Source organism: Engraulis encrasicolus, chromosome 3, assembly GCF_034702125.1.
Source record: "Engraulis encrasicolus isolate BLACKSEA-1 chromosome 3, IST_EnEncr_1.0, whole genome shotgun sequence".
Lineage (NCBI taxonomy): Eukaryota > Metazoa > Chordata > Actinopteri > Clupeiformes > Engraulidae > Engraulis > Engraulis encrasicolus.
The window spans coordinates 30,167,915-30,195,891 of record NC_085859.1 but is presented as its reverse complement, the minus strand read 5'-3'; the positions used below and the strand labels follow the sequence as shown (position 1 = coordinate 30,195,891).

The 27,977-nt window shown below is 43.9% G+C and overlaps 1 protein-coding gene across 1 annotated transcript; it reads right to left on the bottom strand.

The window, feature by feature from the left end:
* Window positions 1–231: 231 nt before the first annotated feature.
* chfr (checkpoint with forkhead and ring finger domains, E3 ubiquitin protein ligase) lies at window positions 232–27,977 on the bottom strand. The gene is made up of 18 exons (XM_063195175.1): window positions 27,658–27,977; window positions 27,065–27,207; window positions 25,511–25,610; window positions 21,803–21,912; window positions 20,996–21,049; window positions 19,839–20,099; window positions 19,131–19,373; window positions 18,396–18,549; window positions 16,752–16,906; window positions 15,984–16,146; window positions 13,947–14,089; window positions 12,927–13,049; window positions 12,569–12,652; window positions 11,547–11,617; window positions 11,161–11,248; window positions 10,173–10,280; window positions 8,448–8,520; window positions 232–5,609 (listed from the first exon to the last, which is right to left on the bottom strand). Exons 2-18 carry the CDS (start codon window positions 27,174–27,176, stop codon window positions 5,567–5,569), a joined length of 2,085 nt encoding a protein of 694 aa, XP_063051245.1. The 5' UTR covers window positions 27,177–27,207; window positions 27,658–27,977; the 3' UTR covers window positions 232–5,566.

The window sequence follows — 27,977 nt, the reverse complement described above, 5'->3', positions numbered from 1 at the left end:
AAAGGATTTTGTTCCTTTATTGTTATAGGACAGCAACGATTATGACAGGAAAAGTGATAGTGTGATGGGGTAGGGCCGGGCCAGACTCGAACATGGGTCCCCACAGGCAAGAAGCTCATTAGCTCGATGCGCTAGTGCATCCCCAGGACATCCTTTCTGAACCTCAGATGTGTCCATCTCGCTCACATCATTCATTACAGCACAAACAAACAGACACAGAGAGACAAAATCTCAAATATTTGAAACATTTTAAGGGTTTATTAGTGCAGCAAACAGATAAGAACTTTCTTGTTAAAGAGTGTTTCTACCTGACATTACATAGTATTTTTTTCCTGTCTCTTTTTTTTAGCACTTGCTAATACTCAGGAGGCACCGAAAGCCAACCAGAAAAAGGCATTCAACTTTCAACAGTGCTAATTCTAAAATGCCCCCCCCTATGGTCCTTGGCTACTCGAAGAGAAAGGAAAACCTGCTGAACACAATGTACAGTCGAGACTGTTCTCCTTTTGAACTCGTAAGTTTAAGTCAGTAAGTAAGCCTTGATGAGGTAGAATTCAGCTACCCACCCCTCTTGTGTGCTCCGAAACTGTATGGCGCTTGGCTTGCTTTCCAGACCCTCACACAAAAGTGAGTAAATATTTGCCCCCTTGAACTAGAGTACAATGTTTTCCTTTGAAACACACACACGCACGCACACATACAAAAAAAGGGGGTGGGGGCAAAGCGGCCTAACAGCCAGTCCTGATGAGCGGCTTGCAGGGTTGTTGGCTTTAAGGGTGCAGAGGTCCCTCTAGCTCGGATACAATTAAAAATGTGGAGGCGACTGTGGGTTGGGGTGGTGGTAGGTCGGGTCGGGCGGGGGCCTGGGCGGGGGGTCATGACCCGGGGCTCGTTTCAGGGCCCTGAGCCGCTGAGGAATGCCAGCGTGAGCCGACAAACTAGGAAGCGCGCGTTCACTCACACTCGCGCACACACACACACACACACGCTCACACACGCTCACACACACTTCCAGCGCCAGCCCGTCCAGCCCACCCCACACCACGACCAGCCTCCCACGGATATACATACATATACAAGTAGACTGCAGGAGTGGAAGTCCCCAGTAAACACTCTCCATCATACACATACACATACATACACATCCATGGAAGCACATTGTTTTAAAGGAACAGTCCACCCATTTTTGATTTTCACATATTTGCAGTATTTCCAAGCATTACCGTGCGGTCACACCGCGGGCGTTGAACGCGTGGAAAGATGCGGAAGTAATTGACTTTGTATGGGAGAGCAGGCGGCGAACGAGGCAAACGCGTCGGGAGCGTTTGTAGAGGCGAGGGCATCGAAAGCGTCAAAAGCCGAGGGCGGCAGAAGTTGAACTTCATCTAAAAATATGTAATGAGCTCGGCGGCAGCAGGGCGTCAGCCAATGGAATGTTCACATTTTTCTAAACACGAGCTTCGGTTGGTCGAGATTTCTGGCCGAACGCTTCAGGTTGAATCGTTTGCCTCGTTCAACGCCCCTGACCAGTGCTTTCCAGGCAGGAGTCAGCAGCGTTGTGGCTCTTTCAACGCCTTTGGTGTGATCGCGGCATATCATTTTGTCTATGTGTTTGCATTGCCTAGTTTAACAGTATAACAAATTAAGCATAACAATGCAAGTCTATGGGAACAAACAAAACATTCTCAAATGTAAATTAATGTAAAATTCACCAAAGTGCAAAAGCTATTTAATCCCATCCTGTGATCACTTGTGGCTTGATGCTAATGTTCCCATTTACTTACAGTGATTATGCAAAGCTATGCTAATAATTCTGTTCTGAGTACTGAAAACACGGAGAAGAAAATTATATGCACATTCATGACAATCCTTGGAAATACTGCAAATATGTGAAAATCAAAAATGGGTGGACTGTTCCTTTAAGGTTCACATTTTAGCCACTAATTCGTGGCAAACTGTCTGTATAAGAGACTAATAAGGCACGTTCAGCAAAGTCATTCGTTGGGCGTGCATTCACAAGTGTATTGTCCAATGCCAATAAGACTGTTATTACCAATATCATCGTAATAAGGACCTAGTAGGCCCTTGACACGTCTTACAATTCACTTATATAGACAGCAATTAGGCATGTATTAGCAGCCAACATGTGAACCCTATACAACAGTGTTAGCACATACACACAACTGTTGATAGCAGTACTGGCGCGTCTGGAAGAAATGCACTTCACCATACTGTATTGCACTCGAGAGGGGTCAACGTCCCTGGATCAAAATAATCTGCTGTGCAATACTGATTGAGAGAAAGAGAGAGGGTGGGGCGGGGAGATTAAAAAAATATATACCAATTCCAAATGAGAAGCTGTGGCCAAACCACCAAAACAGTAAAACAGTGATCCCTTCCAAAAACAATTAACCCTCTGAGACGGGGTCACTTAACCCACAAACTGATTAAACGTCTTATGTAAACACTAAATATATTTCATTCAGGGGGCTGATCCTACCTACGTTCCCATTGGGGGAAACAATATTACCACAACAATTCCTTCTCTAGATAGAAAAAAATAACCCATTACAACAATATCAGGGGTTGGAGAACTGCTCAGAAGTAGCATGTCTGTGGCATGACGATTAACTGATGCAGATTTAGCATGTCAGTGGCACAAATTGCATGCTGAACCACCTCAGCCCAACAACTATTTATCCTTAAGGCCATAACATAACTGGCGACTGGCATGTGCCATTATTAATCGTAGTGGGGGGTGGAGGCATTGTGATCGGGCCACCACTGATTTCTTGTTATGATTACAAAAGGGAAGAACACAAAAAAACAAAGCGATATAAAAAAAGTTAATCTTCCATTTTCCTCCAGCAAAACATCCAACAATAGAAACAACACAATTGACCTCCGAACGAAGGCCCAAAGGCATACATACAAAAAACAGATAAGAACCTCCTTGCGCACATCCGCAAATAGACGACCACAACAACAAGAACAACAAAACAACACTTGAGAAGTTGGGAAGTAGTGGTTGTCCTACAACAACACGTTGGCTAGTTTTGCCAGTGGGCAGCAAGTGCCCTGAGAGGAGAGGAGAGGAGAGGAGAGAGCAGGAGATGAGAGCGCAGGAGGAGAGGAGAGGAGAGGAGAGGAGAGGAGAGGAGAGGAGAGGAGAGGAGAGGAGAGGAGAGGAGAGGAGGGGAGAGGAGAGAGCAGAAGAGGAGAGGAGAGGAGAGGAGAGGAGTTTTCCCACAGCACGTTTGACCCCCCGCCCCATACTCACTCCATTAGCTGCCTAATTAGGTAGCACTCAGAGTCTGAGCAGGGCTGACTTATGTGTGTGAGCGTAAACAACACCATGAGCCCTACACAAATGAAGAGAGAGAGAGAGACACAGAGAGAGAGAGAGAGAGAGAGAGAGAGAGAGAGAGAGACAGAGAGAGAGAGAGAGAGAGAGAGAGAGAGAGAGAGAGAGACAGAGAGAGAGAGAGACAGAGAATGAGAGAGAGATACAGAGACAGAGATACAGAGAGAGAGAGAGCGCGATATTCTTCTCCTCTCCTGTGGAAGACCTTTATGCCTTCTACTTCTACTACTACTACCACCACCTAGAGCCAGCACTGCCCATAACCACTGGCTGGGAGTAAGCGGCTGTAATGCACTGCATTAATCTGCTTAGCGTTGATTATCCCCGGCAAAGCATACAATTAAGGCCCACAGCCTTCGCTAAAACTACAACACATTACTCTTCTACCACCCTCCACGGGGGTAATCCTATATAACCATCACATGTATCCCCCCACCAACCTACTAAGCCTTTTGCTCTGCACAGCGTTTCACATGGCTTTTCACCTTTAGGTGTCCCACCCAATGCACACGTTTGAAAAATAGAAGAAAAAAAAAAGGTTGTTTTTTTGTGAGGATTTTTTTTTCCATTTAATCTTTTTTTGTTACTTTTCTACGCTATCCTACTACATCCAAATAAATATGGAATTGCATTGTCTTCTGAAAAAAAGCAGTTGAAGTGGAAGCAGCAACAGTTATCGTTAAAGAATGGTGCAATTTTAGTGCATTCCTTTTTTTTTGCACACAATATGTGGCCCACCTTCACCACACGCCCTATATCCTCGAGAATATTTTCGATATGCATAAGAGACTGTTGGCAATGACACCAATATTGTCTTTCGAGTGACTGGATTCTCCGTCGGCAGAGACTAGAGTTCCCAGTAGCAGGTGGCTTTCTCAAAAAAGTATTGCATGCACTACAGCAGACGTTAAAACAAAATAGGGGTTATTGGCAGGCCTAATTAGCTAATAATAAACTTAATCTACGCACTTAACACAAGCGAAAACAAGAAATCGCTACGAAACACCAGACACTTAAGCTAGCTAGCTCTCCTGTGTCCTGGCAGAGGTGTAGCCCTGCCAAAAAAGTCTGGCAAGCATCCTACGAAGGCCAGGGACAGTGCTGTTCCAAAAATAACAACAGATAATAATCTAGAGATGAGATGAGTCTTCAACAGGAGTCCTCTTGAGTCATTAGGCACACATAGCCTACACCACCTCTGCATACATTTACAAAAACAAACTGTAGGGATAGGCACACTGGTTAAGGGACTTGTTTTATGCACCGCTTGCACCTCTGTCCAGTCAAGCTCGTGTTTGATTCTAATGGATCTAATCTGGCATAGTTATAGTTGTCTCCAAAGACTCAAGGCGGGACTAGATCACATCCCTTTAAAACTACACAGACCACACGTTGAGCGCAGTTACATGCGAGGAACATTCGGACAATAAACGGAAATGGTGACGGTATTCAGTTTTGCGCACAAGCAATGAATGAACTCCTTATTGATTCCAAATGTGACAGATCACAATGGCAGAACACTGTTCAACACGTGTAAATGGAATATTCGGGAACTTTTATTTTAAACTGAATACTGACACCATTCCCTCTGAAACCAGAATAGTCCCCCGCAAGCTACTCTGCTCGCTGATGCATGCAGACTGATATGATTGCTGTTTCCGCTAATGATCAATTTATAGTCCCTTATAAGAATATATGCACGTCGTCATCACATAACAGAGAGATAAACTAAGCATTGCAACAAGCACTGGAATGAAATTAGTGGCTAGCCTGTTGTTTTTTTTTCTTTTTCTGAAGGCTCCCTTGATTGCTCGCCTTTAACAAAGTGCTCTCTTCTGGTCTGATTGAGGCTTGCTTCCCTATAAGTACACATGACCAGAAGATATACTCATGTCAAGCTAATAATAATAATAAAAATAATAATAACAAAAAAAGTACAGTGATCAACAAAGCAAGCAAAATGTAAAAGTACTGATAGAGTACATAAGTCGAATTGATATGAAAAAATACATCTTCCCCGAGGAAAAAAAAAATGCCCACCCTCCTGTCATGAGTATGTGGGTCTGTCTGATGCCATGGAGTACACAGGATCATGTTCATTTTTTATACACACACAGTCAGTCAGTCCATGGGACTTGTTGGAAGCAGGCTCATCATTCTCTTCTTTCAATTGGAATGGACACCATCGACAGACAACGCGCTTCAGTTCTTAAAGCGGGTCTGTTCACAAATGTGATTGAATTTCCTGCGGGAAGAGAAGAGAGTGGGTGAGTACACACGTAGGATATATTACATTTGTGTAGAATTAGATAGATACCCTATTCATTCAGGTTTGGCAACAGCTGGTCTGGGTTACAAAAATGATCTCTTGGCTGACTTTAAAAGACGAAAAAATAATGCAGTGTCTCCCCCTGCTGGAGATGCACTCAAATGGCAGCCTGCAGCAGAGCTATATCTTGTGCCTACAAATGCCTATGTACAGACTAAGCCACATAGAGCAAGCATAGCATTAACAGGGTTCCCACTCTTCTTCAAAAATCATTTTTCAGGATATTTCCAGGACATTTCCAGGACTATTTTTGGATAATTCAGGACGGATATTTCATCCGTCGGACCCACAATTTGGACATACACAGCGACACACAATACATTTTAGAGACAATGTGACTTTAAGGTTGAAATGAGTTGTAATGAATGAGTACAGTGTGTTAGGGAAGAGGGTACGTCCAAAGACGTCATAAGAGCATAGTATGGCATGGCCGCAAGGGGAGTCACTTTCTTCTTCTGCAGTTAGTACTAAGGAGACTAGTGATCATAGGAGGGATTACATTAAACACTGACAACTGGATCTCCTCTCTTGACCAATTTTGCAAAGTTACAGAGTTCAGATTTTATCCATTATGGCGTTGCACCCACTGACCATGAGCACAGTGTCTTTAAGCAATGTCCTCGGACTACACCTAACCCAATGCATTTTCCATTGAGTGATACTTCTTATCCAATGTACGTTATTTGCTTAGTACTGGCGGCAAGGTAAAATGCAAAGCCACTACCGCCAGGGCTGGAGTGTGGAACAGGTCATAGGACATAGTGAATTTGTGTCAGCTGTAATTAAGGCTGAATGACAGCTGCAATTTAACCACAAACTGAACATTGACGACAGGACATCCCATTTTGACCGGGCCTGAACTAGCAGCAGCTCCTCGAGTTTCCAGTGTCACAATTTTTATCGATCATGGCCTTGCATCCACTGCGCATGGTGTCCCCGGGCTACGCCCCCGTACTACACCGTGGCCAATGCAATTTCCTGCGAATAAGCGTTCTTATCCATTCTATGTTCTTTGTCCAAAGGTATTGACCTGGGTTGTGGTTGAAGATCACCAGCTGTCCCGCTAGTAGGAATCTGTTGGAGCTTGGCGACCACACCCCTATGTCAAATTTAGCAAGCCCAGCACGTGCAGCCTCTGTTCAATTGAAATGCTTTCTGATCCACAAAACGTTTATTCAGAATTAAATGAAAGTGCAATGTAAACTCACATTAATGTCACATTATCTCAGAAATTAATACCTTAATAGTCTCTCTCTTATCGCAAAAATGAGTGTACTTGGATTTAAATGCATTCTCCACAAGACTTGACTTTGACTTTTTTGCTCACCAACCATTGTGGCCAGTGGTTTCTGTCTTTCTGCAAGCCGTTTTGTTTTGTTGCCAGTTTCTTTTTCTCTGGAATATTCTTGCATACAAACAATTGATGCGACTACTGTGACTTGTCACACCAAAGATCAAACTAGCTTTCAAATTGGCTAGTGAGACTGAAAGTTCTGATCTCCAAAAAAGATAGCAGTACAATTTTTTGTAAGGAAGTGCTAGCACTGCCTATTTGTAGGTCTATTATGACCGTAAGCAGGTTTTCGAGAGATATATAACGCCATGATATCAGCTAGCGGCTTTTCAGCAAGCCAACTAGCGACTTCTAGCGACTTTTGGCCACACTGAGTCAAAGAATATGACTGTGTATAAGTGCAATCAAAGATGGCAACCTGACCAAACTGTGTGTGTGTGTGTGTGTGGACAATAATGTATTCAATAGGTGGATATAAATTGAATCGTCATGTCTAGACTCGGAGAAGAGTAAAAATTATACCACAAACAAAATCGGGAAAAAGTTGAAGGAAAAAAATCCAGGACAAATATTTTTTTTCCAGGACATTTGGTGAATTTGCAGGACTTTCAAGGACTTGAAAACACATCTCTAAATTTCCAGGTTTTCCAGGACGTGTGGGAACCCTGATTAATTCGTATTTTTAAAAAGACTAAAAAGAATACTTCAAAATGGAAAAGTGAGGCAGGATATTTAATTAGTATCCTCTAAAGCAGTGTTCCTCAACTAGGGTGCTGGGGCACCCTGGGGTGCCCCAAACCACCCTCAGGGGTGCCGCGGAAATGTGGCTGACGGTAGGCCTATGTAAAATTGACGTAAATAAATGCATGAATTATGTAATATAATACATATTTGTCTAAATTAATAAATGAATGCTTACTCAGTGGAATCTTTCATCCAACATTTATGCACAATAAAGTACATTTAGGTTGCCCCAGTATGGCACATAGCCTGTCTGAGATAAAGCTGCAACTTTGAACGTAGGTTGTGTGACGTCTCCAAATGTGTTACTTTCCTTAGCTTGTGCGGTATCACATGCGATGCCATGTTATGGCTTATTGGTTTGGGGTGCCTCGAGATTTTTCATGACTTGAAAGGGTGCCTCACACAGAAAAAGGTTGAGAAACACTGCTCTAAAGCATGATGCAAAACTAGTGCCAAGCGGTCTAAACATTGTCATCTATATTGACAGAATTCTGCCAAGAAAACAAGCCTAAATAAATAATTCTGCATGAGATCAGCGATTGAACCTACCGCCAAGGGTCTCCAAACATGAGCGAATAACATAAAATAAGATGATGATCTTCACTTTGGTGCAAATCAAAATGGTAAGTTTTGTGGAAAATCGTCCACGTCAAAGAGGAAAACAATGTCATCTAAAAAAGCATATCCAGGTAGTTTTGAGGTACGGTTGGACTTACATGGCGTGATGTGCTTTGACCTGCGTGCGACAGTTACGTCCCCAGTAGCAGTCTGGTCTTGACATCACAGCAGCTGAGAGAGAGAGAGACACCACATGTTTTTCTGTATCTTAAAAGCTCACAATACACGACTAACTTTGACTTTGATATGGACCATGTATTTTGAGTCTGATGTAAATAAAGAATTGAATTGAAAATAACCTTTTGTATTGCAAAACATTTTGTGTGGTTTGTTTGGTATCTGGTGCCAAATGTTTCTTTGGCCAACGACATTTCACAAAGTAGGAAAGTACCACAAAACAACAGCTTTGAGGTTGGACAAGGGCAAGGCAAATGACAAACAGTGAATGGCATGTCATTTTAACAACCAATGCTCAAGTCACAACATGAGGGCGGAACAAAGCTGTGGGTTTGATACAGAAATGTTCCTTGAAAACAGCACTCATGCCCTTAAGCACATCACAGAAAAGACAATGGGGGGAAAACCTTCCCCCTCAAGGTTTCATATAAAGTTACTCTGAAAAAAAAGGCAGAAGGCTGAAAGGCTGCCCTGACCGGATAAGGGAAATTGATCATAAAAACTGGAGGGCGGTAAGTATGGTGTATTGAATTTCATAGATGTACTTTATATTTTAGCCTTGTAAGCATATATGTGAAACCAAGATGCAAGGTGACACCGTCGGGTGCAAGTCAATTGTCACACGCCTCCTCCATGGAGAAAGTTTCCCTGCCGTTAACCAGCGCAGAGTGACCTTTTTTCCCCAACATCCCCATTGCAAAAGAGAGAATGAGTTTTATATATTTTTTTCACGAAATATTGAATAAAAACTTAAACCGTCAGGAACGTCGAGCCTTGCATCGTGAGGACAGAGGCAACAGGAAAGGACAGGAGGACGGACCAAAATAGTTCTTGCATACCCACCCAGAAATGAGTAGTTGCAGCCCTGGTCTTGATGGATACATTACAAATAGGAGGGGGGCTTTACCTATGGGCATCGTAGGCTATAGCCTATTTAGAGTCATTAATGCATCTACTATCAATACTACTCGTGAAAAGTAGAGCGTTTACTTCGCAAAAACATGAAAACATTTGGCTACTACAACAGGGCCAGCCGAACTGTGAGCTCTCAAACGCGGAAGTTACTATAACAAAATCCATCCGATGCTACCCGGGGGAGTGTCCAGGGCGGGTGAAGTCAGCATGGTGTGTTCGTGAAGCAAACTGTGTCCGATGAAGACTGAGAGGAGCAGACAGACAACTGACTAGTCGTAGTTGGGAAGTCTGGTCGGATCGGCTAGATGTGCAAGCGGCTTAAGACTGGACACAGCCAGGAGACCAGAGCTCAAATAGCCCACACACCCCATTGTCCACCCGGTCACTCTATACAACCCGGGGTGTGGGAGAAAGTGTGCATGCATGGTGTAAAAAGGAGGTCATGGCTGATGGTGGGTGGACAGAGATGTGATATTCAGGTGGAAGAGGAGGAGGTGAATAGGGGAGGTTGAGGGGCAGAGTCGTGTGTCTCTTTGGCAGCAGGAAGCCAGCTTTATTCCCATTATTACTCATTACCTTTTAATCCCTGGCTTCAGGCAAGGGCGTCGATGTGGTGAGAGTGCAGGTGTGTGTGAGAGTGAGAGTGAGAGTGAGAGTGAGACGCGTGTGTGTGTGTGTGTGTGTGTGTGTGTGTGTGTGTGTGTGTGTGTGTGTGCTATTGGTGCACCAACCTGGGAGTTCGGCAGCAGGGATGCGTTCTCTGTACTTGTAGGCCAGCTCCTTGAAGGCTCTCAGGCCACAGCAGTAGCACAGCACAGCACTGGCATTCACACGGTAGTCTGCAGTCCACAGGCAGAAAAAAACACATGTAAAGGGACTACCCAGAGTTGAAAGCATACTGGACTGTTTTTTTGCACGTTAGTTAATAAAAGCAATCACCGGAGAACAAAATCACATCAAATCGGACGCCTTTAGAGAAAGTTTTATCATACCGTGTTGGGCGAAATTAGCCATGTTAGCTGTGTGCCATATATCTCTCGGAAAAACGTGCAACACCACTAATGTGGCTAGTTTCATTAACACGGTATTACAAAACTTTCTCAAAAGACGTCCAACTGATGTGATTTCGCCTCCGGTGATGGCATTTATTCCCAAACATGCAAAATAAAAACACCCAAATATACTTTCAACTCTGGATAATCCTTTTGACATATTTACTGCGCTAATATACATAATGGATATGCAAGTATATAGAGCAAGAGACTAAGAGCTAAGTTTTTCCTGCATTTTATTTGTGTGTGTGTGTGTGTGTTTGCGTGCGTGCATGTGTGCGCACGTGAGTGTGTGTGTGCGTGCGTGTGTGTTGAAGGTGGGCCTCCTACCAGACAGATGGAAGAGGCCCTGCTGTGCCTTGTGCCTTGTGCCCTGTGTATGCCCTTCTGCACTACTCGCCTGGTGTGATGTAGGATTCATTCGCCATGTGTCAGCACTTCTAAATTAATACATACGTGAGTTATAAATACAGTACCATGTCTCTCTGTGTGGTTAACAGGCCAACCCTTGTACATAAATACCTAAATAAGTGTTCTGGTTATGTGCGCGCCTGTGTATCCATGCATGTGCATGTGCGTGCGCGTGTGTGTGTGCGTCCGTGTGTATGCATGCATGTGTGTGTGTGTGTGTGTGTGTGTGTGTGCGTGTTGAAGGTGGGCCTCCTACCAGACAGATGGAAGAGGCCCTGCTGTGCCGCCTGCAGCCCCTCCTGCAGCATCTCCCTCCACGACAGGCCCCTCGCCGACAGGTAGCTCTGAGAACAGCACAACCACAGCCCATTAGTCAGACTCTTTGGGTGTGTGTGTGTGGTGTGTGTGCGTGTTGAGAAAGTGAGCGAGAGAACACAAGGGACTGTTTGAGAGATGAGGAGAGAGAGAGAGAGAGAGAGAGAGAGAGAGAGAGAGAGAGAGAGAGAGAGAGAGAGAGAGAGAGAGAGAGAGAGAGAGAGAGAGAGAAAGAAAGAAAGAAAGAAAGAAAGAAAGTAAGAAAGTAAGAAAGAGAGTAGTGTATGGTTTACAAGCAGTCTCCCAATGTAGATAATAATATTGTACCTGCAGGATTTCCGACTCATAGTTGTTGCTGTTCAGCACTCCGTCCAGGCATTTGTCTGTTAGGTTGAGCTCTACAAAAAGATACAAGCACAAATAAATATGATGGCCCCATAATAATATAAAGTAAGTATACTGTTAAGCCTGGCTCAAACTACACGATTATCGGCCTGATTCTCGGCTGAAAACCCCCCTTACGACAATCGCTGGAACGTTACCCCCAGGACCATCGCAAGCGATTGTCGGGAAAGCTTTCCTCGTCGTGGCCGAAGTTCTTAGATAGAACTTTGGCAGCTCAAAGAGTCGCTGATCGCCAATCGTAAAAATCAAACAGTGTTTGATATTTGCGACTGGAAATAGAACGTCGGGCATTGTCTGTGGTTGCGAGCAGGGATAAGATTGACAGTTGCGATTCTCTTCTAGTGTGCGGTGCACCCTGACGGCAAAATCGGACACACAATCGCTAGTCGTGTAGTTTGATTCTGGCTTAAGAGACAGAAACGGAGGATAAAAAGAGATGAGCTAAAAACAGAAGTTATTTAAAAGGTGTACTGTTTAGGATGTTGGTCAGAGTAGGTATTGCAACTATGCTGCTCATTGAAATTGTGCAGTCTACTGTCAAATTTGATCTTTTCATGAACATTTACCAAATAATTAACTATTATTCACTAATATGACCAAAGTACAGCAAGTTTTGCAGCTAAAAATGTCTATTTCTGGAAATTCAAAATGGCAGACAATGGAGAAGATTCCCCTTTTCATGTATGACAATTGCAATTCATAATGAATACTTATTATATACTATTTGATGTTAGCGGTAAGTAAAAAAAGTAACATTTGTGAATGGGCAGCATGAATTCTGGAAAAAAAATCCTAAATATATTACACAGTGCACCTTCATTGTAAGGTTGACCAAACCACCCCAAACCACTGCTTATCCAGATAAGAGATGCTAACTAGAGACATGGTAATGAGAGATGACAACAAGATGGTAGAATGCCAGCCCTTTAGCTTGAGAGGATTACCACTAAAGCGCGCTAGGCAGCCCTGGCATCCAACGCGCTGGCAACCCCAGTACATGTGGCAGAACGGCCGCTGGCACAGCATACCTGTGGAGGAGGAGAGGCATCAGGAAGCTGGCACATAACACTGAACACATCAAGACAGCACTATGATTAGATGATGGGCCTTTTTCACATGATGCCTCTAATTCAATGCATTCGAAGTAGGTAGATATGAATTGCATTGGTATTATACAAACATCTGTGCCACTGTATTCTGCCTGAAACAGGTAGTTGTTTTTACAACTTGTTTGATGTAAGGAAACGCTGTGACAAAACGGTAAAACGGTTGGTCTGACTGACAGGTGTGGTGACCACTCACATTGCTGGGAGGAGACCTGCTGGCCAGTCAGTTCGCTGCGGCGGTCCGGCATGGGCTGCAGGCAGCAGGTGCAGATGATGTGGCTGCCCTGAGGGGGACACCTGAACTCCTGCTGTGTGGTGGCTGCACAGGGACAAACACAACCACAGCATCAACAGCCAATGCAGGTAAGCACAGTTCACCATCAGTCCAAGATATCTTAACACAAATTGAAACAACATCAGAACAAAAATGAAAGTTCTTTAGAAACACCAGACACCACGAAAATAAAAATACATATCTGAATCAATATTGGTGTGACAATAGACTGGTTGTTAATGAAACCGGTTAGTGGATTTCACAAATGGCTAAACTGCATGGGCGTCATTAGGGCAACAAGTTGCTTGGTATGTCTATCTTATTGCGAATTAAGCAGCTATAAACGTTTTATCTCACAACGTTTCGGCCTGTCGGCCTTCCTCAGGTCACGTTGTTAGATTAAAAGTTTATTTATGCAACTAGGCAGTGTGCGGCACTTCTCTCCTCTTGCAAGTGTTTTACTGGTTGCCAGCACCTCATTTTCTGGTGTGTGTTTTGCACCTCCACTAATCAAGCAGCATTTCCACTGAAGAAAGATGGGGATGACACAATTGTCCGATTCGTTCCAATAGACAATAGGTAGTCAAATTTGATGCTGGATATGTGGGTCAATGACGTGTTGTTGGGCTCGGGTCAGGTGGTACAACCACAGTTAATGCCCATGAATTGATACCTAATTACAGTATGATCATGAATAGGCTTCTTGGGTAATCCACCAAAACCAAACAAGAACATTTTTAATCCATACAATAATGTCATTAGATGGGATGAGGCTACTAAAACGCCACTGACCCATCTATGAGTACGTGTGGTGCGGGGTGAGGAGAGAGGCCTCACAGTAACTGAGTTTGCAGAGTATCGGCAATGCGTGGATGCCGCACCTCCGTCACGTTCTTGGCGCGACAATGCGTGCACATTCAGCTGCCAGCCAGCGTACGGTACCTGGGTTGGCCTCTGCAGACGTGGAGGGCTGCTCTCCGGGGAGCTTCCCTGGGCCCTCCTCTGGAGTGGGGCCTGCGATCCACAGCACCTGGCTCGAGTCCTTCCTGTAGCCCGGGCACTGGCGACACGTCAGGAACGGTTGGCTGTGGGTGGGCGCAAAAAGTATCACACAGTCAACCATCAGATCATGCACATCCAAGTGAACATGGCAACAGAGTTAAGAAGATAATCGAAGTAGAGGACAGGATCAGAAATGTTAAAAGTTAAAAAAAAAAAGTAAACACAGTTTCGTTACTTATCTGAGTAACCTGTGTGCTTGTCTTATGTCAACACCAAAGCCTGTCTGTCTATCTATGTATCTTGTTAGGTACAATGGAGTAACTGGTGTAACAGCTATGTATCAGGTGTTTTACTTACACCATGAATTTACTTTTACTTTCAACACCTCTGGCAATGAAACTTCACACAGACAAGCTCCCTTTTAAATCAATTTCATGTAAGTGTGACGTTTTGGGACATACATTTTTTTTTAAAGGAGCGCATCAGTGTGCAGTTCTTCATGAATTGTGGATACAATCCCATAATCAGTGAACCAAGATAACCAACATCAAGAAGGACAACGTTCCTCACGCTTCTACAAAAGAAAAAATCCAATGCACCCTGGACAGGGCCAAGACATTGCCAAGACTAAACAGAATGACGACAGAATCGATTTTTTTTCTAAACTTGTTCCAATAATCAAGGTGCATAACAGTGACTTAAAATGTTAATATGAAACATCATTCTGCGCATGTATTTAGTTCATCAGATCAGGAAAAAAAGAGTTCGCAACAGACCAGTCATCTGGAACTCCCAACCGCAACCAACCTAAAATAACATGTCATGGTGCATGTAAACAGGCACAAGAGTGTTTCATTAAATACAATATAACGCCTAGTCGGCAAGCCAGCAATGCCAAACAAAACAACCAAATGAAAGATGGGCTCGTCAGTCATGCACTAGGAATGCTGATTGAAGCCACCCATTGGCAGCTACCTGCTAGCCTCATTTGCAGCTCGGGGTGACTATAGTGTTACTACTGCAAAACAAATACATCCTGACAGAGGGAACATTCTCCACATTCTTTGGCAGAGTATCAACTCTCCAGGCATAACGCAACACAGTGCAAATGAGGTTATGTGTGTAGTGAACATTACGCTAATGTGGCTTTCATCATCCTGCTTTTATCTGTGCCATCTCTTGTCATACTCATAAGATGCTGACATTAACATGATAATGACTGCCGTGTAAATGGTTTGCTGATGTTAAGATGAAGGTTGCTGGAATGTTGCAGGGTGGCTTGTGCCGTGTCGGCCTAGAATTGGATCCTTATTACATAGTATGTGTTGGGTTTGGGGCCCCCTCAGACGACTTTGTCCCGGGCCAAGCCAAAGCTGTCAGCAGCCCTGATGTAACTGAGGTTACTGTAACAGGGTGCGGCTGGCTCATGGTCGGAAGTACACTTGGTGCCGAAACGTTGGGGTTTAGGATGATATTAGGTTAACATTGCTGGAATGTAGCAGGGTGTGGTTTGTGTCGTGTACTGTTGAGGATATCGTTCAGCCAACACATTGATGGAATATGCAGCTTGCTCAGCTCGGAAAGCGCACTTGGGCCGAAACATTATCACAACATTTAAAGCTTCAGCTACAACTCGGGAGTTTTGGAATGACGTTAGATAAACGATGCCGGAGCGTTATGGGGCGCGGCTTGCCTCATGGCGGAGAGAGAGGAAGCGGCACATGGTATAATCTGGCGACAACATGGTGACCTGAGGAAGGCCTCTTGGGCCGAAACGTTGTCACAATGTTAAATCCCTTGTTCTAAAACTCCCAAGTTTTAGCTGAAGGTTTAAGTTGCTGGAACATTGTGGGTGGCTTGTGGCATGTAATTGTTTGAGGATATCATTCGGCTAACAGTGTTGGGAGTGTTGCGGGGTGACGTAATTGGCTGCGGATATCGGCAGGTTAGCGTTGCGGGGTGCAGGTGCGAGCTTGCCTCATGTCGGAGGTGTCGCTGTCGTTGTCGGAGAGCTCGAACAGGTAGTCGGAGCTGCCCTCCTCGTCGGAGAAGGAGCGCTCGATCTTGGGCTGCAGCATGTCCTGCGTGATCTTGTTGCGCTGGTCCATGCTCTGCAGGTCCTCCTCGCTACGACATTTCTCTGCCATTTCCATTACAGCAGATACACAGACACACACGCAAACAAACACACACACACACACAAACAAACACACACACACACACACACACAAACGTTGGAATAAACAATATTTAGTGTAAATAGTAAATATATAATGAAATAAAAATAAGGCTGCTGTACATAAGACTCAAGTAGGTTGTGCCTTTGTGTGTGTGTGTGTGTGTGTGTGTGTGTGTGTGTGTGTGTACCTGGATGCTGCTGCAGGTATGCCTCCAGCAGGTTACTGAGTGTGGCGCGCTTGTGTGTGTGTGTGTGTATATCTGGGTGCTGCTGTAGGTATGCCTCTACCAAGTTGTTGAAGATGTGGTGTGTGTGTGTGTGTGTGTGTGTGTGTGTATATCTGGGTGCTGCTGTAGGTATGCCTCTACCAAGTTGTTGAAGATGTGGTGTGTGTGTGTGTGTGTGTGTGTGTGTGTGTGTGTGTGTGTGTATATCTGGGTGCTGCTGTAGGTATGCCTCTACCAAGTTGTTGAAGATGTGGTGTGTGTGTGTACACCTGGGTGCTGCTGTAGGTATGCCTCTACCAGGTTGTTGAGGATGTGATGCATGTGTGTGTGTGTGTGTACCTGGGTGCTGCTGTAGGTATGCCTCTACCAGGTTGTTGAGAATGTGGTTCTTGCGTATCCTCTCCACGGGGCAGCGGCAGGTGGGGCAGAGAGACGAGCGCTCCATCCAGCCGGAGTAGCACGCCGCACAGAAGGTGTGCATGCAGGGCTGCAGACTGGAGACACACACACACACACACACACACACACACACGCACGCACGCACGCACGCACGCACGCACGCACGCACGCACGCACGCACGCACGCACGCACGCACGCACGCACGCACGCACGCACGCACGCACGCACGCACGCACGCACGCACGCACGCACGCACGCACGCACGCACGCACGCACGCACGCACGCACGCACGCACGCACGCACGCACGCACGCACGCACGCACGCACGCACGCACGCACGCACACACACACACACACACACACACACACACACACACACACACACACACACACACACACACACACACACACACACACACACACACACACACACACACACACACACACACACACACACGATAAGTACAGACGGTTGGGGTGATGAGGCAGCAGAACGCAAACGGCCCCTTTTAAGCACCAGATGTTTTTTTAATTGTACCATTTCTTTAAGCTGGGTGCTTAAAAGGTCAAAACGTAAAGTTCATGTCAGGTATAGGAACAATCGGACACTGGATGAGCTCCCTTTTTCATCCATCTTTATTTCCATGACGTTTCGGGCCACCACGGCCCTTCCTCAGACTAAAAGTGTGATTGTACAGTTGACCCTCAAGTTTCATTTTGACATTGACACCGCATGTTTTTATACGCCACAGGTGTCCACATTGTAATATGTGAAGCGACGCAACGTGAAGTGAAAACAACATTAGCTCCAGAGCTAAGTCCCTTCAACGTTCTGCTAGTCATATAAAATAATCATAAAAACATCATGATACAAGCCACAGAGTTCAAAGCATAAGAAAAAATGGGTGGGTTATAGCTCGGAAATGATGGGTACATGTCAGAGAAATAGCGTAGACACTTTTGAGGCAAATGCCAAAGAATAAGCCTGGTAAACATATTTGACGACAAAGAGATGTGACGACGCCAAACGCCTTTTGGCAGTGCTAACTGACTGCACGTCTGGCAAATCCGTGCCCTGAGTGACCTGCTTGTTGGCACCGTGTAGGCCGGGGTGGCACCAGGCGGTAGGGTTGAGACAGCACATGCCGCCGAGTAGCTGGATCAAAGGGAGACATCTGCTGTGTGAACATCCCAGTCTGCTGCCCGGAGAGGAGAGGAGAGGAGCGGAGCAAGAACCACCATCGCAACCTACTTTGATTGCTTCATTCGCAATGCTGAAGGACTCGCATAGTAACTGCACTAGAGAAATTAAACTGACACATGCCCTACACAAGACATTTTTTAGAGGTTTTGTGAGTGCATGATGAAAAATCTGAATTAGCCAGAACAGAAATACTGTAGATTCATCGTACTGTAGGTTACCGATGAGATATTTTTCAATACTTAAAACATCATACCTTGTAGTAGAGATACAGATCAAAATGGAAGGGAGAGGAGAGGAGAGGAGAGGAGAGGAGAGGAGAGGAGAGGAGAGGAGAGGAGAGGAGAGGAGTAAGCACTACCATCGTAATTCTTGTCTCACCTGACACAGTCGTGCAGCAGGTCCTGGCAGATGATGCAGGTAAGGGACTCCTCCATCTTGTCCGTTTTGGCTGCCCCCTCGCCCCTCTCCTTCCCACCCAGCTCTGGCAGGGCCAGCCTGGGCAGGCCCAGCTTTGGGAGCTCATCTTCGCCAGCTAGTGGGTAACAAGAAAAAAAAAAGATTGAGTGAATGATGAACTGTAATAGACCGTTAACACTGTTTAAAAAAAAATCAGTAGACCCAAACTGGACCCTGTTTCTCGTAAGCATTGTTGTTGCTAACTACTTAGTTGGTTGCAATGCAAGTTCACACTTGCATTAGCAAAGCTGCTAAGTTCACCCCTGCTACAAAGCAAGTGGAGTACACAAGTGACAAGTACACAATGTGCTGTTGGTATGATGAGTGTACTTTCATAATAAAAAAGAAGCCCTCGATTTTGTCACAAGAGAAAATAGAAAAAGAAAAAGTATATTTCCTGTCAAAACTATTCTGACTAAATGTATTTGGGCTGCGTAAGTAGCTCTAATTTAACCATCTTGCTCCACTTTAAAATCATACATGGCCAAAGTGCCCTTGAGCAAAGAAAACTAACCTCACATTCCTCCAGGGAGGAATCCTCCAACATCCTCAAACACCCTCTCTACCTAAATAACTGGAAGTTATTTGTATAAAATTGTATAAAAATGTCAGTTAAGTGTAATATAATGAAATGTCATCAAGAGCCAGCTGGTTCACCTGTGACAGTCTTTCTCTTCTTCCTCTCGGGCTCCGTGGCGCTCTCCCCTTCCCTCAGGGAGTCGGGGCTGCCCTCCCGTGACCTGAGCATCTCCCTGAGGGTGAGGGGTCGGCCGTGGGGGCCCGTGGGGGCGTAGGGCATCCCTGCAGCAGGCTGTGAGGAGGAGGAGGAGGAGGAGAAGGAGGCGGAGGCGGAGGCAGAGTGGGATGGAGACGCGGCGATGGAGGACTCCACAGCACCTCCTACAGGATGGACAGGACAGGACAGCGGGAAGTTTAATTTCAAACCACATCAACTCCAGGCCAATAAAGCGGGCACACTTTAAAAAATACAAGCCCTGTGAGTCTTTGTTCACGACACCGACGCCCCCTGGTCAGGATCAAAACGGCAAATGTGGCGCTTATGAGCCGAAGGAACTATAAGAACACAGTCCCTGTGAATATAACCGGTTTGACATATTCGATGACACCATTAATGGTCCTAGAGCCGAATGTTGCGAAGTACTTGTGGTCGAGGTATAACATTGCCTTAGGATATGTAGGGTGATCATGTTTCTATTGCCTGCGTGTGTATAGAAGGGTATATGGTAATGGTTTTGGTAATGGTTTCCACTGTGGGTGTGTGTGTTTGACACCTGATAGAAAACATGGCATGTGTACTCTTGGACATGCGCAGTCTTGAGGGTCATGGACCCACAACCATCATACCTGCAGCCGTGGCCTGGGCGCCTGAGGGCATAGGTGGGGAGGAGGAGGAGGGGTGGTAGAGGTGGGAGGTGGAGGTGGAAGGCTGGGGTTCCTCCTGGAGTGGATGTCGACGATGAGGAGCAGGAGCAACAGTAGGATGAGGAGTCCCTCCTCCCGTTGCAGTCACCCCCGCTGGGGAGGCCGGTGTGGGGCTGGGGCTGTCCGTGAGCGTGGGGCTCCCTTTCTCTGTCTCTTGACTAGACTTAGCCGAGTTCCCACCATCTGTCCGAGCGCAAGATTGATTGATTGATTGATTGTTTACATCTATTGCAATTTCAGCAGCTATGGCTAAATCATGGCTAATACAGATAGAAAAAACATCATATGACATTTACAAAACTAACAAACAAATAAAGAGATTAAATACCCTTTTTAACATCAATACATTTTAAAAAGTTCAAAATCTTTTAAGGTCGGACTTATTCAAAATATCAAAAACAGTATCTTTCTTAAAAAAAACTGCTGCCTTTTCATTTTCAGTACAGAGCAAGTTCCGAGCGCAAGAAGTGCGTAGATGGGAAAAGAGTGAGAACACGTGCAGCATATCACACAAGTCACAGGTGCAGTGGATAAAAAGCGTTAAATTGAGAAGAAATAATAAAAAAGGTCGGCACACTGACAGACACTCTCAATCCGGAGTTTATAAGCACAGCATTTCAGACACCTTTGTCCTGAATCATTGCCAAGATGTCTGGGAGAGACCATCAGTGTGTGGACCTCTATTCAGTGTTGCTAGATTGGGCGGTTTCCCGCCAAATTGGGCTGCTTAGAAACGCCGTCTGCGGGTAAAAATGTACAAAAAGGGCATTTGGGTGGGTCTTTCGGAATTATAGGCCATACAAATCATTAGAATTTAGTTCAAAATGGGCGGGATTTAGTGCTTCCAGGCGGGTTTTGAGCACATTTTGGGCTGAAAATAGTCAGTCTCATCTGATAACCCTGCCTCTACTATGTCTTTTCAGGGCAAGTGGTAGATCAAATGCAACCCAATCCCAACTCAACACACATGACCATCTGACTAGCACAAATGCATGAAACAAGGCCTACTCATAATAAACATAAGTGCAATTGAAAACTGAAAACTCACTAACTGCAAAACAAAGCAAAGACACACTCACCTTTTAGTGGGGAAGCTTGTGGTGGCTTTACGGACTGGAACATGTAAGCGATATCTGTAAAAAGGGAAAAATAATTGGAGTGTTTCAATCAATTAATCAATCAAAATTATTTACATGACACATTATCAAACAAAAATGTCATTCAATAAGCTAGAGAGTAGAGAAAGAGAAAAAAAAGGAGAGAAAACTATATTGTGTTATAGATAGTAGATAACAAACTATCGCCAAAGGCAGATGAAAATAAAGCTGCTTTTAATTTCTTTTTAAAACAAGATACTATTGGGGCAGTTCTAATTTGAACAGGAAGCTGGTTCCAGCATTTGGCAGCATAATAACTGAATGTCATTTCACCCTGTCTGGATTTGGCCCTAAGCACAAACACTAGAGAAAAAAAGCATAAACACATAGCCATGAAGCCTCTCTACAAACCATATGCTTCTGAGGCTTGTAATATATTCTTCTAATGTTACAGAATAATAAGAGCAAGTACAGCTGGGTTTCTCTGACTAATTCAAGTGATGTTGAGCTACAAAATATTAATTTCACAGCAAATTGACATTGTTTCAGATGGAGCAGGGGTTATGTTTTCAACATCTAGGGAAAACAAATAAGACCAGGATGAATGAGTTCGGCCCCTCAACGGACACCACAAACGCTGTGCATTTTTAATGACTTATGTAACAACATTCTCGGGTCTGTTAAATGTCCAATGTTATGGGTAAATAAAAATGCATGCCTGAACCAAACCAAGCAAGAAAGCCCAAACAAAACAAAACAGCAGTGGAAGCCAAGGCCCGTCATACTCACTTTGCTCCGGTTCATTTTTCCTGTACACAAAGTAGATTACGTCACCATTCTGTAGGAGGTGATTCTGCTTCTTCAATAACTTGGACTTGTTGATGACTGTGCCATTGGTACTGTGGAGCACAAAAACAACAACCATGTGTTACAGTAGGTTACCGTTTACTCGGCTAACAGCAGTGTTACAGTAGGTTTAAAGTTCACTAAATGTGAATTTTAGCCACCATAAACCCTCTCATCTTAGTGTCGTGTGCATCTGCATATTTTCCCACTTTTTTTGCTTCACTGAATTGTGACTGAGGCTGAGTGAAAAAAACGCAGGAGGCTACGCAGCCCAAAAACTAAAAGAAATTAGCGAAAATGAAAATGCAGCGATGGTGGTCAAGCCTTCTTCCTTGGTTCATTTAATGATTATTTAGACCCCGCTTACATTTAGAACCGGCCTTTATTGGTCAGAATGCCCTTGTTCAATGGGTCCAATGACTTTCAACTTCAACTTGATCTTTATTCCGCAATTGTTTGGCCCTCAGGAATACACTTAGCACTACTTTACAGAGGTTTGAACATATTTCATGTGCATTATTATCAATTTATTACACAAGGTCACCTTTCAAATTTGACTCCCTCAAGCACCCACCGCCTGATGTCTTCCTAGGATGAGTGGACATCCAAACATGAACATATCCTTAACAGCATGGTCTCAAAATGTCTGTTACAATCCAAGGTTTATGAAAGTGTAGTCTTTTTTAACTTTATTTCAACCACAAGTTGTACAACTACATTCAAACTAAGCTTTTTCCCCTCAGGAATTGAGCTGTTTTTGCCTACACTTCTATATTTTTTCATATGATCAATGGTATTCCACATGATCCCCAGACTCTGCTGATTACCTGGGCACCACTGGAGTGGCTCTGTGACATCCCTACCCTGAAAGACAAGACTTAGAAGAGAAGTAGTCAGTTCCTGTTTTACGCAGCTTCGTATTAGCTCATTTGCTTTGAATGACTCCAGCTCCCTCAAAGCAAGAGCTAGAAACTCCATTCAAAGACTGAATGATAGTCTAGAGCCCAGGTTTTCAAATGACTCATATAGCTATTCTGTATTACACCCAGGGACAGACGAATCTCAAATCTGCTCAACAATACCCCTTTCTTCCCATGTTATTTACTGTACATAGTGTACAGTACAGTACAGTACTGTACAGCAACATCTCTGTAATTAGAGGTGCTCCGATCACCATTTTTTGGCCCGATCACCGATACCGATCACCAAAAATCTTTATCTGCCGATTACCGATCATTGCCGATCACAAAAATGATTTCCTATTTTTTTAATAGCCTATTAATTATCCTTATTGAATACCATTTCTGCCCATAAACCAATCAATCTTAATTTGAACATGTCTATTATTAGGCTATTATTATTTATTATTATTTTTATTATTATTATTATTATTATTATTATTATTATTATTATTATTATCATCTTTCAGACTAATGTTGGTAATACAGTCTACAGTATTAATCAATATGTAGGTTATTGCATAGAATAACTAAACTATTTAAGATTGAATTGAAACTGAAACATTACATCAAATAGTCTTCCACATACGAGAAAAAAACAACCTGTCGCTTTAAATGAGCAGCCTCGTGAGGAGAGCCCCTCCCCTCTCTGTCACCGTCCACAGCTGCAGTGCTCCACTACCGTTCTGAATCTCTCTCTCAAGTTTTAACCACATCTGTCGCCGTTTGGTGTTTCAGCGACTATCAAACTAATCGACTGACTGCCAATTACAACTTTGAAAACAATAATTGACATGTTTGTGCTGACAACGTGAAGTTGTCGCGTGCTGACCGAGGCAACTACACATTATAACGTAAAATGGCTCACTGTCGAGTACTCAATCGCAAATTACATTGTCAGGTAAACGGCGCATGGATCGGAAAATCAGATCATTGTTGATGCAGATATGGTTATGAATGGTGGAAATGAAGGGGGGAATGGCGAAAAGTTATAGACAAGCAAAGATGCCTTCTTTTGGTGCAGTTGCAGCTGTGCAGAGCCAGCGTCTACATGCAGCGCCAGGTGTAAAGGCAAATGGTTGCGTGAGGAATTTAATATCTCTCGATCGTTTTTTTGATCGGCATGTTTTTCCGATCACCGATCAGGCTATTTTTGGCCATTATCGGCCGGTCATGATCGGCAGCCGAGCAATCGGAGCACCTCTATCTGTAATACTACCCAAAAGGCATATCCAACCATGGCAGATGACTGTATAACACCTCAAGGGGTATGCTTTCATATGTGACCATGATAAGGCTTCTAGAACAAAAGGTTCTTGTACAATAAGACCTTATATGAGGGGGGTGCATTTTGACTAACTAAAAACAAATACAAAAAGACACTTGGTAAAACGCATGTGTATATCCAAAAAGGTCATATATAGCTGTAGCAAGTTCTCCTTTGACAAACCGCTTCAGTAGACCTGTGAATAACTCTTAAATGTGTTTCCAAGGCCAAATGCATCAGCTATACTGCTGAAATGTAGTAATTTCCAGGGGGTCTTCATGACCGCATTTCAGAAAAAAGATGTTCTAAGTCCTTCGCAGTACATCACAAAATCTTCCCATCACTTCCTGTGGATTCTACAGAGTCTCTACTTTCAAATGACCAGCCACTTCATGATAGGTCAAAGTATGCAGACACAGGAACCATTTAAGTAGACGTTGTGCAAAACCTTTTAAAAAAAATTCAAAAATAGCCCCGAAGCTTAAGAGGTTTTAAAGGGAACTCGGCTATTATTTGGCATTTTATGGTAACTATGATTCCTAGTCAAAATCATCTGAGAAATTACACAAGACACCTGTGGACAGAAAATATTATTTGCAAGTGTGCTTGTATAGGGTACATCACATTTTTTTTCCTTTGGCGGATAGGGGGTATTTTGGGCCTTTCCTTGTTAGGACAGTTAAGAGCAGACAGGAAACGTGTGGGAGGGAGAGATGGGGGTTGGGAAGTGACTCTGGCCGGATTCAAACCTGGGTCCATATGGGCATTGAGCACACCCGTGGACGCATTATCGTGCTGTGCCACAGAACCCCCAAGGTACTGTATATTACATCTTAACTAATTTTGCGACATTGTTGATAAATATACAGTATACCCATTTTTCACCTCAGAACAAGAGAAAACCACTAATTTGTCATAATTTTAAGAAATTAGTTTCTCAATTTTTGTTTTCCCCTGGCTGCACTACCCTGGCTGCACGACCCTGGCTGCGCACAACTCAACCTCTGATTGTTGGAAACCGCTGTCGGTCAAAAAAATAGCTCACATGGTTGGCTGCCAGTGTTTTGGCCCTCATCACAACACTGTGTTCATATATTAAAAAAACAAGTACTTACAGACGGAAAAAAATACATACACAAACAATTTGATCTGTTTCATCTACTTTTCCGCATCTTTATAAGGGACGTATGGCGGTTAAATGTTTATAGCGCGACAAAAAGCCACATTTTTTCTTACACCCACGCTACCCAGATGAAATATAAGACATCACATGTAAATATAATACCACACTTCCAAAAATGGCGAAATATAAGGCTTTATAAGACCTTAAAAACCAAATATTAAAAGTAAGATTTTTTAAGGATCCGCGGAGACCCTGACAAATATAAGCTTATCAGTCAAGACATAATGCATTTTTGGGCATACCTCATGTCCTCCAGCCACACCTTCCCTGACTGTCCATCCTGTGTGATTTTGCAGTGATCCCCTGACACCAGCTTGTTTCCAGGGAAGGCCAAATCACAACCTTAAAAAAAACAAACGAACAAAAAAAACAAACATCACTCTATGACCAACATGTTGAACACATTGTCCAGGCACATAGCCAACTTTTTAAATGATTGTCAAGCACTGCATTAAAAACAACAGCAATGCATTAATGTATCAGTCCGTTAGTAAAGACTTTTTTGGGCTTTTTTAATTCGACTGTGTGTTCCTTCTGTCTACTCTGCTTCATAATTTTCCAAACCGTTTGGTTGAGGGGACACTAGCTCACTTTGTGCTCATTGCATGTCAGGTGTCAAAAGCTAAAGTTAAAGTTAAAAAAAAACATAGTTTGATTCCAACAGTACAGGTAACTTATCTGAGTAACCAGTAGACATGTTACCTGTCTGATGATCAGCTGACTGATTGGATCAAATGTGTGGTGTTATTCAGTAACAACACAGCCTCCACAAAATTACTTTTATTTTTTACTTTTGACACCCTGTTGCTCGCTTTGCCTTTCTCTGCATGCTTGTAGCTTTTTAAACATTGTTACGCATTTCATATTTTAGTGTTTAGGTAACAAAGGCTGAACACAGTGTGTGTGCGTGTGTGCGTGTGTGCGTGTGTGCGTGTGTGTGTGTGTGTGTGTGTGTGTGTGTGTGTGTGTGTGTGTGTGTGTGTGTGTGTGTGTGTGTGTGTGTGTCAGACAGAGCAGAGGGGGTGAGCAAAACACCCACAACGTGTCATATCCCAACAACCGGGGTATGACATTTCAAAGTTTGATTAATATTCTCTCACACACATCCACTGCTGCGATCCAGTTAGCATGTGAAAGCTGTTGCCATCTCCATCTCAAATATTTCTGTATTTTACATAAATTAACCCATGAAAGCATGGGTGTGAAGAGGCACCATCTAATTCAACACGCCTTGCAGACAAATAAATTAACGCCTAGTGGTTGGGAAGCAGACACGGCGCTCGACATAAAGGGCTAGACTCAGACAGCGGCAGGGACATCTAACCTTTCCCCGGGCTTAACCCATACAAAAAAAACCTGATTAATATTCCGCACGCATGTTCTCAATAGACGCCTTTGTCATTACTTGGGGGGTGGCGAGTATGCGTTGTCTGAGAGAGTGTGGCGCATGGGAGGGGGTGTCTCAAGTTTACTGAACTAAAGAAGATCTTGTGAACGAGATGAACTGATTATACAGAACTCAATCACACTGTCGCAGCCCATGTCTACGGCGCCTTTTTGTCATGTCCAAATCATACTGATCTAATCCAATGATGGTGGCTAAACTTTCAACAAACAAATGTATAATTTAGCACTCCCACACACACCAACATTAAAAAAAAAAATCGATATGATTGTGCAGTGGTCTCATAGAACACAGAATATTACCATAGTCTATTACCATAGGCCCATGCTTACCATATAACTAGAAAAATGCAAGCAATGAGGGAAAAAAGCGATGGAAGACTGAAACTTACCCTTTCTTCGTCCTATGGTGCATTCACGGTTGACAAGTAACACTTCGGACCCATAACTTCGATCCAAACTTATTAGTTTACCCCAGGGTTGATTTCTAGATTGGCCGTCCATTTCCCCAAGAGTCTGATTGCCAAACGCACGCCTGCGGTTTAAATGGACAATAATGGGAAGTCAGACACGTTCGGATATTTCTTGGACAATTCTTTCGTTTTCTAGTACATGGGTGTAGCTTGCTAGTTGGCAAGGGGGTTCCCACAGCTAGCATTCCTTAATCTTTGATATACATTGATCTTGGTACTTGACTACTTTGGTGATAAGTAAATTAGGCTAAATCTTATTTTGGCAGTGTGACAGGAGAATAGCCAATACACATCAGCTGTGTTTAGAAAACATGTTGACAACGCTGCAAGGCACAAAGTAAACCGATAACATATCTGGCCACCAACGTGCTAGCCAGGAAGTGCTTCTCTGCCTTGTTGTTTTTTCTCTGTGCTGGCGATAAAAGACGTGAATGACCAAGCATATATGAACTGCCGTGTCTATTACAAGAAACACATACGATGCATCCACAACAATCGTCGATTTGTCTTACCCGATGCAACTATTCGGTCCCTCTGAGGCTGACAAAGTGGCGCTAGCACGCTAATGTCAATTCAGCTAAACGAGGCTCCAGCGTCTTCAGTGCACTCTGCTAGCTCCACATCCAGTAGGGGTGCAAAATTAGTTAAACACTTTGCAACACATGACTCGTAGACCCTCTTTAAGCGAACCGAGGGGATTCAAAAGTAGAATTTCGAAGTTGTTATTCATTGCCAGCTCGAATATCTGGGCAGCTATCTAGGGTTAGCCTGGGTTATTTTGTTTGGCGATGCTCTCCACACTAGTCAGTCAGAGCTTGGCCCCGAGTCGAAC

Coding starts and splice junctions, on each gene's coding strand:
- chfr (XM_063195175.1), bottom strand. CDS start 27,176: ATGGACGGCCAATCTAGAAATCAACCCTGGGGTAAACTAATAAGTTTG. Junction 21,050..21,802: donor GAAAAATGAACCGGAGCAAA/GTGAGTATGACG, acceptor CCCTTTTTACAG/ATATCGCTTACATGTTCCAG. Junction 18,550..19,130: donor GAAGAGAAAGACTGTCACAG/GTGAACCAGCTG, acceptor GTTACCCACTAG/CTGGCGAAGATGAGCTCCCA.